Source organism: Acipenser ruthenus, chromosome 2 (genome assembly GCF_902713425.1).
Source record: "Acipenser ruthenus chromosome 2, fAciRut3.2 maternal haplotype, whole genome shotgun sequence".
Lineage (NCBI taxonomy): Eukaryota > Metazoa > Chordata > Actinopteri > Acipenseriformes > Acipenseridae > Acipenser > Acipenser ruthenus.
The window spans coordinates 47982905-47998382 of record NC_081190.1 but is presented as its reverse complement, the minus strand read 5'-3'; the positions used below and the strand labels follow the sequence as shown (position 1 = coordinate 47998382).

The 15478-nt window shown below is 41.5% G+C and overlaps 1 protein-coding gene across 1 annotated transcript in view; it reads right to left on the bottom strand.

The window, feature by feature from the left end:
• Positions 1 to 13635, bottom strand: part of zcchc7 (zinc finger, CCHC domain containing 7) — a 79676-nt gene extending 66041 nt beyond the window's left edge. The window contains exons 1-2 of the mRNA XM_034013789.3: positions 13502 to 13635; positions 7686 to 8356 (exon numbers count right to left, since the gene is read on the bottom strand). Coding sequence (XP_033869680.3) covers positions 7686 to 8325 — 640 coding nt within the window. The 5' untranslated portion in view covers positions 8326 to 8356; positions 13502 to 13635. The remainder of the gene's footprint in view (positions 1 to 7685; positions 8357 to 13501) is intronic.
• Positions 13636 to 15478: the final 1843 nt, after the last annotated feature.

The window sequence follows — 15478 nt, the reverse complement described above, 5'->3', positions numbered from 1 at the left end:
CAGCAAAGTTTCAGCCTTATTGGAAAACTCTGTTTCCATGGGTTGTATATAATATTCTAACACTGTTTTTTTCTTCTTTTTACTGTAAAAAGACATACATGGTATAAGTAATTACAGCAATCAAACTCCTTCAGGGAAGTTAAGGGTTGAAATCTGCAGCAAAATCTGAATGGCACAAAATCATAGATTTTGGGAATGGAAGCCCCTGCCAACTGACCACATACAGTATAAGGTGCTGCCTATTTTATATATTACAGAATACATGCAAGTGGTACCATTTGCATCACAAAAGTAAATGAGCCATGTAAAGGACAACCCACTTATTCTGGCAACGTAATGCTAGTAAGTTAGCATTTGATGTTATCTAAATATTGTCCGGCAAGTTGAATGGACCATTTTTCAAAGAAGAAATAACAATTCTAGCTAAAGATTTTTATGGTAATGGGTCTGTCCTAATATAGATACGTTTAAACATCAAAACATTTTTTTTTTTTCATGGAATGGCCCAAATGTAACTAGCAGGAAACAGCTTCTTGCAGAACGGAGTATGTTAAACTCGGAGTAGTTTCTTGGTACCTTTATTCAGTTCATTTTTTTCCTCTCCTGGAATTGTTTAACTTGATTCAAAACAGGGCTCCAGATGTTCTGACCTCTCACCAGGTCACTGAGTCCAACAGTTACTGTTTGTTAAAGTGCAGCGGTCTTGACAGCTATCCACAAGAAATGCTGCCCAAGAAAACTGAATCGCTAAGTCAAAGGCAGTTTTAAAAATGATGCCTCACAGAGTTTAGGTACCCTGGGAATACAACTAACTCCAATCTTTTCATTTTCATTTAAAGTAGGAGGCTAGAAATCCCAAGTAGAAGGCAGGGGGGTGTGGGGGTCCTCCCCCAGTGCCGGTGCGTGTCAATGCCCCCCACCGAAAATGAATTTCGCAGGGGTCAAACTCAAAACAAATGTCACATTATACAGATACCATAATATCAAGTGAGACAGAAGAGAAACATGTGAAGCAATTTCTAAATTAAAGATAAGAAGCAGTATTAATTGGTAGTAAATTTGAATACAGAAAAGGTAAGGCATAAGCTGTGTTTTGTTTTCTATTTTTTTCACGTATTCCATTTTTTCCTTTGCATTTTATACAAAATACCATTAAGTTTATAAAAATATTCATGTAACCAACAAGTCCTTACATTTATTTTTAGTCTTCCAAAATTATACATACTTTCCCATATCACTGTTTCTCATTAGCTACCAATGCGCAAGTGCATTAATAAATAAATACATTTTTTAAAACGTGCTTGCGAGAACTGCGATTTTGAACACTGTTGATTTTACAGTTTTTAGAAGTATGTTTGTTGCATTTTCTGCCGATAGGCCCCTTCCTGGGATGACGCACTCGGTCCCGCCCATTTCTCTTTTTCCTTCTCAAGACAGTGCGGTAAGACCTCTGTGTTGAGCTAAACGTGTTGATAGAAAAGAGCTTCGAGTCAAATGGATTTCATTGTATTTGCCTTGCATTCGTGCTGAAAGCTGGCTCACCGCTCTCCCAGAATCAACAACTCTGAAAAAGACCGAGCCTTTCACCTTTCTGTCTTTCAGTGGCCTCCTCGCTTGCGTGGTAGGCTGCTCTTTGTTATCTGTCTGAGCGACTGGTTGTCTATTTCCTTCTTGAGAGTGCACAGTTCCTCCAAGGGGCTAGGCCTTGCTGCATCCCCGCTGTCGAGTAGACCTCGCCGGCTGCGTAGGCCCACCCACCTCGGTGAGGTGACAGCGTGCTCTCCCCTATCTATTTCTACAGCAGTTTTCACTGTCCGCTTCTGACTCGCCCGCCGCAACTTCAGCCCTTGTGTCTACCTGGTGTATGCTATGCGCTGAACAGCTGTGTGACCGCGCGGTTAAAGTAAGCACAGTTGCCCCCCGGTGCTTCAGTACCGCGGTGCATGCATAACCCTTGGTACTTCGGTATCTCGGTGCGCAAGGTGCTCATTGCACACGGCACATGGTGCCCAGTGCTACAGCGTCAGTGCAGACACAGCGCCGCACAGTACATGGTGTACATAGTACTCTCGTTACTTGGTACGCACGGTGCACACACCGCTTAGTGCCTACTGCTACAGCGCTAGTGCAAGAACGCGCAGTGGCACGTAGTACTACTGTATTCCATGCGCACGGTGCTCGGAATGCACGGTACACGGTGCTTGGTGCCCACTGCTATAGCAATAGTGCAAGAACGCACGGTGCTCGGTGCGCACGGAGATCGGCCGACTGCGACAGTGCCAGTTGCTTATTGCACTCGGTACACCCAGTATTTAATACACTCGGTGTGCACGGTGCTACGCTAGGGTTCCCGGCGCACTTGGTGCCCGGTACCCTCGGTGCTCATAGCTCCAGTGAGCTAGTCCCGACAGTGCGTGTCACGAGGTGTGCACACAGCAAATTGCGCACAGCACTCCAGTGCTTGCTGAGCTTAGGACACATACTACTCGGTGCACTTGGCGAGCATAGCTCCAGTGCATGCACAACATTAACAAGCACCATGTCGAGCATCCAGTGGTTCCACCCCTGCACATCATGCGGTGTGAAGCTGCCACTCCAGGACAAGCATTCGCTCTGCGTGCAGTGCTTGGGAGTCCAACATGCCCAGGAAGCTATGGGTAGAGAGGATTTTTGCGACCTATGCGCGGCACAAAATACGTCGCGGTAGGCTCAACAGGGGCATGGGGTTAGACGCTGAGTCTCCCATGGCCAAGCCGTCAGCAGCACTCTGGGGCCCCGGTGGCCACGGAGCTCCGCCTCATATCTAGTACCCTGCTCCAGATGTCCGGCCTTCAAGGGCAAGCCCTAGGCCGAAGCCTGGCAAGCCTGGTGGTGACTCACAGACAGCTACGGCTGTCGCAAGCTAGGGTACCTGATGCGGATATGGCGGTGTTATTAGCCAAGCCTCTATCCCCTGGGCATACACATCTGGTCCAGCTCTGGAGGAGATCCTCCAGGCAGTGTGAGGCACCTCGGCAGGTAGCCGTTCTACTCCCTCCCCGCGCCCTGGCACGAAGTAGGTCGAGCCACTGGCAAGCCCCTCGGGCGAGGACAGTCACAAGAACGGTCCCAGTACCCACAGCCCCGCTGGTTGACCTGAGGTACTGCCTACAGGCCTCAGCAGTGACAGAAAATGGAGCCCCTCCATAGGCCACCAGGAACGCGGGCCGTCCGCCCAACTGCGTTCCAGGAGGCAATTCCAGGGCCGTCGCTCCAACCAGCCGCCTCAGAGCTCTGCCCCAGCCTCAGCAGAAGCCCTGAAGGGCATGCGGCCTAAAACCCCCTTTACCGTACAACAGCTGCAATATTGGCATGCTTGCACCTCAGATACCTGGGTGCTCACTACTATACACAACGGTTACGCATTGCAATTCCGTTTGGGACCTTCTCCTCTGAGGAGTCTTAGACCCAACCTCCTGCAGAGAGGTTTCTACTCTTTCGTAGTACCCGGGAAGGACGGCAGTTTCTGCCCCATTTTAGACCTGATTCCTAAAAGAAAGGAAGTTCCAAATGTTGACTCATTCTCCAGTCCATCCGACAAGGCAACTGGTTTACGACCGTGGACTTACGGGATGCGTATTTCGCATTCCCATTCATCCAGTGCACAGGAAGTATCTCCGCTTCGCCTTCAGGGAAGCGTTACGAGTTCTCTGTGCTGCCGTTCGGCCTCTCCCTGGCCCCACGTACGTTTCAAAGTGCGCAGACGCTATCCTGGTCCCCTTGAGTTGCAGGGGATCAGAGTACTAAACTATCTAGACGACTGGCTAATCTGTGCTCAGTCGCGGGAGGGAGCAGTGGCTCACACGGCAATGGTGACGCAGTATCTGGCGAGGCTGGGCCTCACCATCAGCAAGGCAACGAATTGGCTTTGACCGGTGCAGTGCACAACATACTTGGGACTCCGGGTGGACTCCAGTACGATGCCCGCATACCTGTCAGAGGACAGAGTAGCAGCTATTCAGGGTTGTCTCTCCCTGTTGAACAGGGTTCGAAGATCCCCTTAGTACCCCACTTCGTCTGGATCTCCTCAGGTCAGGCAGGAGGCACTCTCTGGCATCCAAAACCTGCATGACCCTCAAAATAAGATGGGTCGTCAGGCCACAGCAACCCATACGTTCTTATTCTTCTAAATCTCTGTTCAAGTCCATGAAAACTGATTTTTGCCAGGTTCTTATTAATGGGACTGCTCCTATTTCACTGGATTCTACTTTCAGGACTGAAACTTTTAAATTGTACAGGCAAAACATTTTTGGTACTAGCCAACAAAGTGTTCCTGGCCTGTCCCAGCATTCTCTACTGGTTTAGGGCGTGTTGATTGAGTGAGTTGTTTGCATTGCATCTATGCCGCTACACAATCACGTTAACCTGCAGTCATATGATGTGGTATGCGTCATGTGTTATTTTTTGGTGCGTGCGCCTGTGCGTCCGGTTTTACTGGCGAGGTGTCATGATGGCTGGTGTTGTTGACGAGCCTGTCACTAAAAAGCAAAAAAAACAAGTGCAAGTACTTAACGCAGTGGGGAAAAAAATGGATTCAATCATATGCCCATGGTCAAGTCACCCAATTAAGATTAGGGTTAGAATTAGGATTTCACTGACATTTCGCGTACCTGTATAACTCTTTGCGGTCCTATGTCGGACCAGGTCCGACATTGCAATTTTCCCTTTCCGGTCCAATGTCATCAAAAAGACGTAAAAAACAGGTCTCTAGTTGTTTTTTTCTCCGGAAAACCATTCAATGGCCGAGTGAGACCGATAGGAGCCGAAAGAAGCCAAAAAAAAAAAAAAATTACAAAAAAAAAAAAAAGGGGGGTGTATCTCATGAATACAGATAGCCACATACATAACACGGACATAAACAAACAAGATAGCTGCTTCTGCATCCAGCGCTCAAAGAATATCACAGACATTTGCAGAGCTTTTTTTAGATGTTATAGTAATAAAATAATGACTTGGATCGCATTATTGAGGAGTTTGGTGATAAAACGAGTGATCAGGAGATGATTTATCGGTATGCACTACTATGAAGAGGTATGTGAAAAATACAGAAAACAAGGGGTGATGCGGGGATGGAGATGCAGTACTGAGTGTCCTGTTGATATGCAGTGTTTGAAAATAAAATACTTTTAAACATCGCGTTGAAAATAAACTGCATGTGTGAAAATAAATTGGATCGGACGCGCCTGAGACGCGCTGAATAAATGGACTGCTAAGGGTTAACCCTTTGCGGTCCATTTATTAATTGCACGTCAGGCACACCAGGTCTAATTAATTTTCACACGTGCAGTTAATTTTAGACGCGCTGTTTAAAAGTATTTTTTTTCACAGTCAAACGGGTTTAAATGGCCCTGCATATCAACAAAGCATTCACTAGGCATCTCCAGCCCCGCCCCACCCTTTCGTTTGCTATAGCGTTCACCTATGTAAGAAATAAATAATAATAATAATAGTCGTACATACCGATCGATCATCTCCGGATCACTCGTTTTATCACCAAACTCCTCAATAATGCGATCCAAGTCATTATTTTATTACTATAACATCTCAAAAAAGCTCTGCAAATGTCCGTGTTTTTTGTGCGCTGATTCAGTCAGCCAACTTGTTTACTTCAGACCGCCCCCGTTATCTGATACCTGATACCATGTATGAGTATTCATGAGATACGCCTTTTTTTTTTCTTTCCCCCCCCCCCCCCCCCCCCCCCCGACTTGTCTCGGCTCCTGTCGCTCCCACTCGGCAATTGAATGGTTTTCTCGGCTTTTTCCGGCGAAAAAACAACTAGACACCCGTTTATTGCGTTGCTATAATGATGTCGGACCCAGTCCGACAAAGGACCTGTGAGGAATAACTGCAATGTCGGACCCAGTCCGACAATGGACCGCAAAGGGTTAAACATTAAATACACCTAATATTTCAGAGCACTATAAAAGCCTAAAAATAGTGATACTTGCTTCCTTACTAAAATAGTGCTGTCATTTGTTAAAAGGCAAGCATGCAACAGCTCCCAACAGTTGCTGCCGACATTCTGTCTGGTGTGGATTTGTCCGTACATTGAGGCTGCACGTCTGCATCCACTGAATTGGTTGGACGTGTAAGGCAAAGCTTTGCCAAGTTATACAGATGTGGACATCAATTAGAAACAGTCCCAAAACTCGGTTACCCACGGGCATCTGGCATTCTTTAATAAAAGCCATATATGCAATACGTTTGTTATGTTATTTGTCCCATCCAGGAATTTATTTTTGCAACTTTGCAACTTTGCGGTGGACTTTGTGAATTGTTTTTTCTTTTTAGAGAAATTATCTGTTGCCAGTTTGTTTGCAAAAAAAATATGCATAATTAATGGTAAATGTACCTCTTTAGACAATAGGAAAACACCCATCAGATCGCAGTTGATTGCACATGTACCAAAATATGACATTGTACCACTTTCTGCCATTACATGAGTCAGGTTGTGGTACGCATACCACATTCTGACGATGTACCACTTTCTAACACTAGACCAGCTCTATCAAAATGAAAAAACATCCACAACTTGGCTTATCTATAAACTTCAGGTACATTCAAACAGTATTTCAATTCCAAAAGAAAATAAGATAGTGACAGACAAGTTGAAAAAGGTATGCAAATAGAATATTATATTGTATCTTATTTTTATTTTGTGTTTGTGCATTTTTTCTGAGGGATATCGGACAACGTTTGTTAGGTAAACTGTTCCCCCACTACTACCACTGGATGATTTAAGTTTGTTTCAAGACTCGAGACTCAAAGTCAAGGACTTGTGACTCGGATTCTGACTTGTGATTCGAGTCCACAGGTAGTGGATAAAAAAATGGAAACACCAATGTAAAGTCACTTAATAGGGTGTTGGGCCACTATGGTATCCCGCTCTGTGGAGTTCTCGGCGGACTGTTTTTGATGAAACTGGCTGCTCGCGCCCCAGGTTGAAATTTGCAGTCAATTGATCTACAGTTGCTCGCCTGTTTTGCCTTGCACTTCGAATTAATGCATGGATATCACAATCCTGTAGTATGCGCTTCCGCCCACTGTTGCCCTTTGCTGATGATGTCTTTCCCTCGGATTTCCATGCCGACATCACCTTAGACACCGTTGCTCGTGAAACATCAGCAAGTTGAGCTGTCTTACTCACTGAAGCTCCTGCCAAACGCGCCCCAACAATCACTGTCTTTCAAAGTCACTGAGGTCTCCTCTTGCAGCCATGCTAGCCATAATTATAGGCAGCCAGGCCTGTCCAGCATTTTTATACATGACCCTAAGCATGCTGGGATGTTATTTGCTTAATTAACGCATGAGCCACACCTGTGTGAAAGCCCTTGCTTTCAATATACTTGGTGTCCCTCATTTACACAGGTGTTTCCATTTTTTTGTCCACTTCCTGTATATGTATGTATGTATAATTTTATATCATATATATATAAAGCAAGGATAGTAGTATTTATATAAATACTATTATGAAGTCAATAAAATAGTGTTGAAACTATATGTATATAGTTTAAAATTAAACATTAAAACATAGATTTACAGCCTTACTCGTAAGAAACTAATTGTTTTCCTGTTACTAATTAGCCTATTAATCTTCAGAGGTGAAAAACTGTTTACAAGAAATCAAAAAGAAGAGCCATTACCTGCTTCGTTTTCTGACGCGCTACTCCCGTCCAGATTGAGCAGGATGGTGTTGTCACCATCCTGATTGGCCCTGCCTAGAATCATCCAGCTCTCCACGTGGTCCGAATCATCGCTGTCTGACGTTTCCCCATCCTGGTATTTCTTGCTTTTCTCCACTGCCACACTCTCTCGAAAACTATTGAGGCCTGTGCTCATGGTGATGGCATCTCTCAGCCTTAAGGGTTTGGAGCTGGGTGTCCTCTCAGTGCAACTGTTGGACTCCAGCAGAGTCTGCCCATCCAACAACCTCCTCTTGGCAGTCTTGGAAATTGGCCCTTGCTTTCCTTTGATATTGCAGACACTGTCTAGATCAGTCTCATCCGATACTATGACGACCTCCGCAGCATCTGAAATAAGGATGGGTTCACTATCGGAGATGACAATGATATCATTCCTTTTCTCCAGCAATGTTGCAGCAGAGGGCTGATTTCTCTCTTTTTCTCTATCGCCTGATCCTGGCTCATCCAGCTTCATGGAATAGTGTACTTGGCTGTACAGCTGGAACTCCACCTCACTGTCTGGCCCCGACTCACTGGAGTTCTCTGCCTCCCGGTAGAGCTCATCTTCATACTCTTCCAGTGCCTCATATCCAGCAAACATTCTCTACAACTCCCAGCCGTATGAGTTCTGTCTGAGAGAGAAGCATTATCAAATTAAACTTTGCATTGTTACATTCAGAAAGATGAAACACGAGAACAAAAGACTGTGCCAATCAGAATCTAACAGCCAGTAAACATTTTCAGTAACCCCCTCTGGAATGAGTCCTGTGCCAGAGAGCAACAAGTTGAACTGATATTAGAAATGTAAACATAGTGAAATAACTGCGTCAAGATAGGAAGAAATTTGGTTGAAGGAATATTGAGACCCTTACATGTTTAGCACCTGCAGTAGTAGGAACACCAATAGTACAATAACAAGCAAGTTAATACAATTAGAAATATACCAGTTTAAGTGAGCTTTTATAAAGACTACCCTTCTGATACACACACTTCTGATTAATTTGTTATGAAACAGGAATCCCCAATATGTATTCTGTAAAAGTTTGTTCTGTACTGAAGTTTACATGTATCAGATATTTCAGGAATAGTCTCAAAAGTTATGACTCTGTTGGCTATCTCTGTGGATTTCCAACCCAAACTTCCCTACAGGAAGAGTAGACGAATGGACACAAATCCCTACATAATAATTTATACACTTAATTTACATGACACCGGAATGGAAATAAGACTCATTCCAGGTTTTACTACGAGCTTGATTAGCCCCGGTGTATAGGAAACAAGCTCATTAAACTCACAGTAAAACCATGAATGGATCCAACTCTTTAGAGCAGATGGGTATCAGTTAACTGTTTAGTTATCTTCCGAGACCAGCAGACATATAAAAGGACAGTTAAATATTTCATTTTAAGTCAGAGCTCCAAAACAATTAAATGTATACAAGGAGCAAAGTGACCAAGTAGCTTCCCTTTTTTTTTCTTTGATGCACAGTAGACAGTGGAGGCAGAGGAAGAAGAGATTCGTACTGTACATAAGTTTGAACATAAATTTCCATTTGACAGACTTCTTAAAAAGGGAATTTATATAGCAGGGTTCTTCAATAGCCGGCCCACGAGAGCCTTTCTTTTGACCCGTCAAGCGTCAGCTGTCCATTACAAAAACTGAAATTGCTGATACGCAAGATTATAAAATCGCCGTAATCTGCAGGGTATTTGCTTCCCCCAACAAGTGTTTTTTTGGCAGCCTAATACAGGAACAAGTCAGCTGATTGGCCAAGCTTTAATTCTGACGAGCTATCATTTTGGCATGCGTCACAAATCTCCGCCCATTTGCTTAGTTTTAGTGCCTCATTGGTTGAGCAATGAGAGAAGGCTTCGTGCAATATGAAAACAGCGGTAGTAATATTTTCTTCAGTGCGGTGAAACTATCTGAATATTCTTACAAACATTGCTGCACATTAATTCGAAGCCAAAAATCCACTCCTGTATCTAAAATGGCAAGTGATGAGCGAGATTAATATAAAAACCAACAACAACAAAAGTGATGCTTCAGATTTGGCAAGCGAGTCAGAATCGAGGGATACAGCTGCAGGTAATGCACATCACTCGAAAGTGCTTCACACTTTCCAGACACTGGCCAAACTAGCAAGGTAAATGCTACGTATAGTGATCAACGTTTTGTTTTGATCCTATTTTCTGTTATGAGGAGGTAATAAACGAAAACCAAAATTGTGTTTTTTTTTCTTTGTACAACGCCCCCTTTTCCACATATATTTTTTGAAGAGTTTAGTTAAGTTAAATTTGCCAGTTTTCACTTGCAATGCACAGCTTTAAAAAAAGCAAACCCCAGTCATGCTATTACTTTATGAAAATGCGTCATTTGCCACTTTGTTTATTGTGAAGAAACTACAATGGCAGGGATAAAAAAAATAAATGAAATTAAAAAAGGCGATGTCTACTTATCTACTGTTTCTGCCTGAAATACACGTGAAAAATGTATAATTTTAAGTTTGACATCCTATGCTTTAGAGTTAATTCAGTGGAGCAAAGTAAAGCCTTCACAACCTATTCTGGAATAGTACAGTTTTACATATTTTAGGATAAATAGTATTGGAAATTGCTTTAATGTTGTAAGATTTAGCTGGGAATTGTGCAGCATTTGATTGGAACAGGAAAGTGAAAGTCGTTTTTGTATTAATTTAACTTAAATACATTAGTAATGTACTTTAGCTTATGTATTGTATTAAGTTATATGATTGATTAACCTATTACGTTTGACCTGTTGTCAGAGCAATAACATTTTTTTTTTTTTTAATCTTCCAAAACACCAGATGTTTGACTCCAGTTTATTGTACAAAGTCATGGGAAGTTGAGCAGGGCTGCTGTATGTTTTAAAATGCGAAACAGTTTGGTTTTATTATGATAATATATGAAAAAACTTAAGTGCATATGTCTACATTTCCTTTATTTGATGCGCCTGCCTGTGTTGACTGAGGTTCGCTACACTGGTGTCAGAAGTGGACGCAGGTACCCTGGCACGCACTCGTTGGACTGTAGCCTGGTGAGCAAGTCCGGGGCAGACTTGAGGCTGGCAGGGGAGAGTGTAGTGTGCACGGGGGAAGGTAGCAGGGCTGGTCGGTGAAGTAATCACACTCTGGGACATAAGCTTGATATACGCACCTTGCAAAAGAGCCGTCTCTTTTGTACAGCAGTATCGGTGCTATGCTTTAGTGCGGTGGGTCCCGTGTTTGCGCCCGCCCTCCGCCTGTGTGTGGATTGTCTCGTCCTGTGTGATGCGCCTGCCTGTATTAACCGAGATCGATACAATACCCAACTAAATAATGTGTATTACCGTTACCTGTAATCGGTCGCCTATACTGCTAATAATAACAGTTTAAAGCAAGGCACTATGACTAGTCGGTTGTACGTTCAAGTTTATTATGTTGGAGTTGTTTTAATCAGCAGCATCTGCACTCATCCTCAGTGCTGATTGGTTACTGTAAAGGGAACACGTGATCGACTTGGAGTCTCTGCTCTTAGTAACAAACTAGCTAAGTTCTGGTTTAAGTATGTGTGATGCAACCAAAAAAGGGACAGCGCTTTGTTATCAACTAACTAGTAACTACTAAGCCCTTAGTGAAGGCTTTACATGTGAACTTACGGACAAACCTAGGCATAGCTGGTACAAACCAGCCCAGGCCTTTAGGGTGCTAAAAGGAATGGTACAAACATAGATACACAGTATAAAAAATGTAGGCATTAATGAATGGGTTAACTCTGCGTTTGCTTTCACTTTTATACTTTTGACTCCTATGCACTCACCAGCTGTATAGTTGGCTCATCGATCTGAGTGCCTCTCGTGGCAACACGTTTTGGTAAAACTGAGCTACAACAGTATTACATTGAAAGTCTTAAAAGAGTGTATACAATCTATGTTAATAAATGTTACCCTTTTCCAGGGTGCTACATAAACATTAATGTGATTTCTACAGTAAGCAGCCATACTTTAATACAAATTAAACTAGTTAGCCGTGTATTGCAGTGTTTTATATCAGACTCCAAGCACCAGCCAAAAAGGGAAGCTGCTTCAGATTTCCTATAGTAGCTCATGCTAATCTCCTAAGGAAGTGGTATGTCGGTTTGTGCTATAAGAAATGAATAAGAAATATTCAAAACCATTTGTGTTTATAAATGTAATTTGTAGACCAAAGTGATTTTCCATTTCAACATTACTCTTTTCCATTTGATAGTAATTTCAATGTTTTTCTATTTCATATACCTATTACTTGATATTTATGTACTTGGCTTTTGCTTTCAAGTAAATGCTAATACATTCAAATAAATGTTCAAGTAAATGCTAATACATTATTTATTGTTTGTATTTATTTTAAATCAAGGAAGAGTTAACAGAATTGAAAAAATAAAAAACTTAAGAAAAAAATACAACTTACTGTAGAAATCACATTAAAGTTTACAGAAAATGCAACAGAAACGAACTTCTGAAAACTGTAAAATTAGAGTTCGAAATCACAGTTCACCCAAGCGCATCTTTAAAATGTATTATTTATTTATGCACTGGCGCATTCTCGGACTCGGTAGTTAATGAGAAACGGTGCCATGGGAAAGTATATATACCCAGAATCTTGGAAGACTATAAATAAATGTAGGACTGGCTGGTTCCATTAATATTTTTAGAAACTTAAAATTGGTCTTTTGTATAAAATGCCAAAAAAAATGGAATACATGAAAAAAATAGAAAACAAAAACACAGCTTATAGCTTACCTTTTATGTATTCAAATTTACTACCAATTAACTGCTTCTTATCGTCTTGAATTTAGAAATTGCTTCACATTTCTCTCTTCTGGCTCACTTGGTATTATGGTATCTATATAATGTGACATTGTTTTTGTGCCTGAAATATCATTTCTCTTTCATTGGTGTCTGGTTCTGTCTTTCACCACTTTTTTCTGTGTAATAAATTATTGCAAAACCAAACAGTTTGCTTAAATATGTGGACTTTACTTAGTTTGAAAATGACTGTGTGCTAAGACAAGCTTGTGGTTTTTAAATTCTTATACAAATACATTATTTTGTAATTACTTTTCGTAGACATATACAGGTATAAGTAACTTTTACTTGCTCTTTAAATCTAAAATAATAATAATAATAATAATAATAATAATAATAATAATAATAATAACAACAAGTTACACATATTTTGAATTTTGGGTCCCTGTTAAGGCACGTATTTAGGCCCAGCACAATTCGTTTTCGGTGGGGGGTGTTGCACCCCTGCTGGGGGAGGACCCCCATACCTTCTACTTGGGATTTCTAGTCTCCTACTTAAATGAAAATGAAAAGACTGAATATATTATTAATGCAGACTGTGCGAGTTTAACGAAATGGCAAGCCACACATAAGTCAAGTGCTATATAATCTTGAAACGTCCTCCTTTTTGCAGACACTCAGACCCCAAACATTGTGTGGAGCAGGCATATAGTATAACTTTTAAAATACTGATAACTGTCTATATTCAAATCACAAAAACAATAGTATACCACACGTTTTCTTAAGTCATTTCACCATTAATTCCCAGCTTGTGTGTACCCACGTGTATGTTGTGCGTGGTGTTTGTCTCAGTTAGAAATGTAGCCTAACCACGATTACATTTACAATAGTAAATTATTTTTATATATATAATCAAATGAACATCGACACCAGATGATCCACTGAGTATCCAACTGATATGTTTCTTAATTTAATACAGGTGCTAAACTTACCAGGGTTGTATTTTGGTTTCAAGTCACAACTCCTTCCACTACAGTAGCAAAAACCAATACTGTGCTGGCCGACCAACTTCATCCCGATGTTTTGGAACTCCAAAACAAGAGCGGATGGACGATGATGATTTTACCCAGCGTTCTAGGGATTTAAATTTTGGAAGCAGGTAAACTTTGACTGGCTTTCCAGTACGTTTCGTTTTAGTGCTTCATGGGTGATATTTAAAATGGAAAACATGGGAATAGTAACAAAGATGACATTGATATTAAGTTACAGTGTAGTCAACAACAATACATATTAATTTGTACTTAAGTTTTTAACCATGTGTGTTTGGTGTTTATTTGGGTCCCGCTTTAAAATATAAACATCGTCTTAACAGCTGATTGCATAAACTTATACCTTCATAGACATGTTGGGTCAATTGCAACGAACTTGCAGAGTTAGTACGGAGCTGCGTACTAAGTGGCGTACTACTAGCTAGTACGGTACTATCTCGGGATCATCCCCAGCTGCATACTAAGTTAGTACCAATTGCATAGAAAAAACAAGCAGAACAAAGTTGTAGACTAGCTGATCCCCAGCTTTAGTACGGGTCTAAGGATCAAGCATTGTTGTTGTTACCAAACAGGAACTGAAGGGGCTCTAAATCATTCTTTCGTTCATTCATTATCAGAACCGCTTTATCCTTACAGGGAGCCAGACACGGCGCAAGGCGGCATGGCTCTGAATCAGAACATTTGAAATATCTGTAACAGTAATGTATGTATTTTGTGATATTATGAGATAATAATCATTTTTACAATGTTACAAATAGGCCGACATTTATACTTAAATATTGATTCGTCTCTAACATATATTTATGTGCACGTAATAATTTATTTTATATTCAAAATATATCTGCATGGTACAATACTCCATATCAGGGCAAACGGACTGCCTATAAAATACTCAACCAAGTGCAATGCCATGAAATAAACTAGCAAAGCTGGTTTAATTTTGAATTCTGTTTTTGATTACAACATTAGCTTTATACATGATACAGACAGTTGCAGCTCGTGCGGTGACGCCCAGGCTGTTTTAAAAGGAGTAAAGGATAACCGTGGTCAACACACACGGGCTGTTTCGACACTGTTCTCATTGGACCACAACAAGTACTAGACAGGGAAGGGGTGGTATTTCGAAGAAGTATCATAGATAATCATTTCTAAAAACACCCTGAGAAGAGCACTGTTTATTTTATTTTTCAATGTGCCCCCAGGTCCTACTACGTAAAATAACACTTAACTCACATTCTACCCACTGTGTCCCTACTCCTCAATATCCCTGCTCGCCCCTAAGAACCACCAGTGTCGAGTCCCCTAAAATTAAAAGGAATGAAAAGACTTGCTGCCCCTCCCCCGCCCCCCCCCCCCAAAAAAAATAAATAAAATAAAATAAAATAAAATAAAATAAAATAAATATGTCTCTCAAATGTGAAATCTACTATCGCATACTACAGGCTCTACATGCATGACTGTAATGCTGCCTACACCTTCCTTCATTATTAGTAGTTAACAGTATTGTAGTCTTAATGTAATTTTATTTTACTATTACAATATCTGTATAGGCAGCAGATGCTTCCAATATAGTGACGACATATATATGTGTATATTATATGCACACAATATTATTTCAGCAAAAATAAACTGCCAGTACATTCTGGGACTTTCACATGTCTTCCACTATTCCACTTAACTTAGTACGATACTAAAATTCTTAGTCCATTAGCAAGTTAGACTAAGTTAGTCCCGTACTTAGTATCCTCTAGAGGGCAGCAGCAGTTATTTTTGGGTTCGTTGCAATTGAGACCTTTTTCAGTACGCAGCTGGCGACTAACTTCGGCCGCCAAGTTCGTTGCAATTGGTATTTAACTTGCGTACTAGTTTAGTACTGAGCTGCATACTAACCACGGGATCATCCGCAGTTAGTACGCTGCT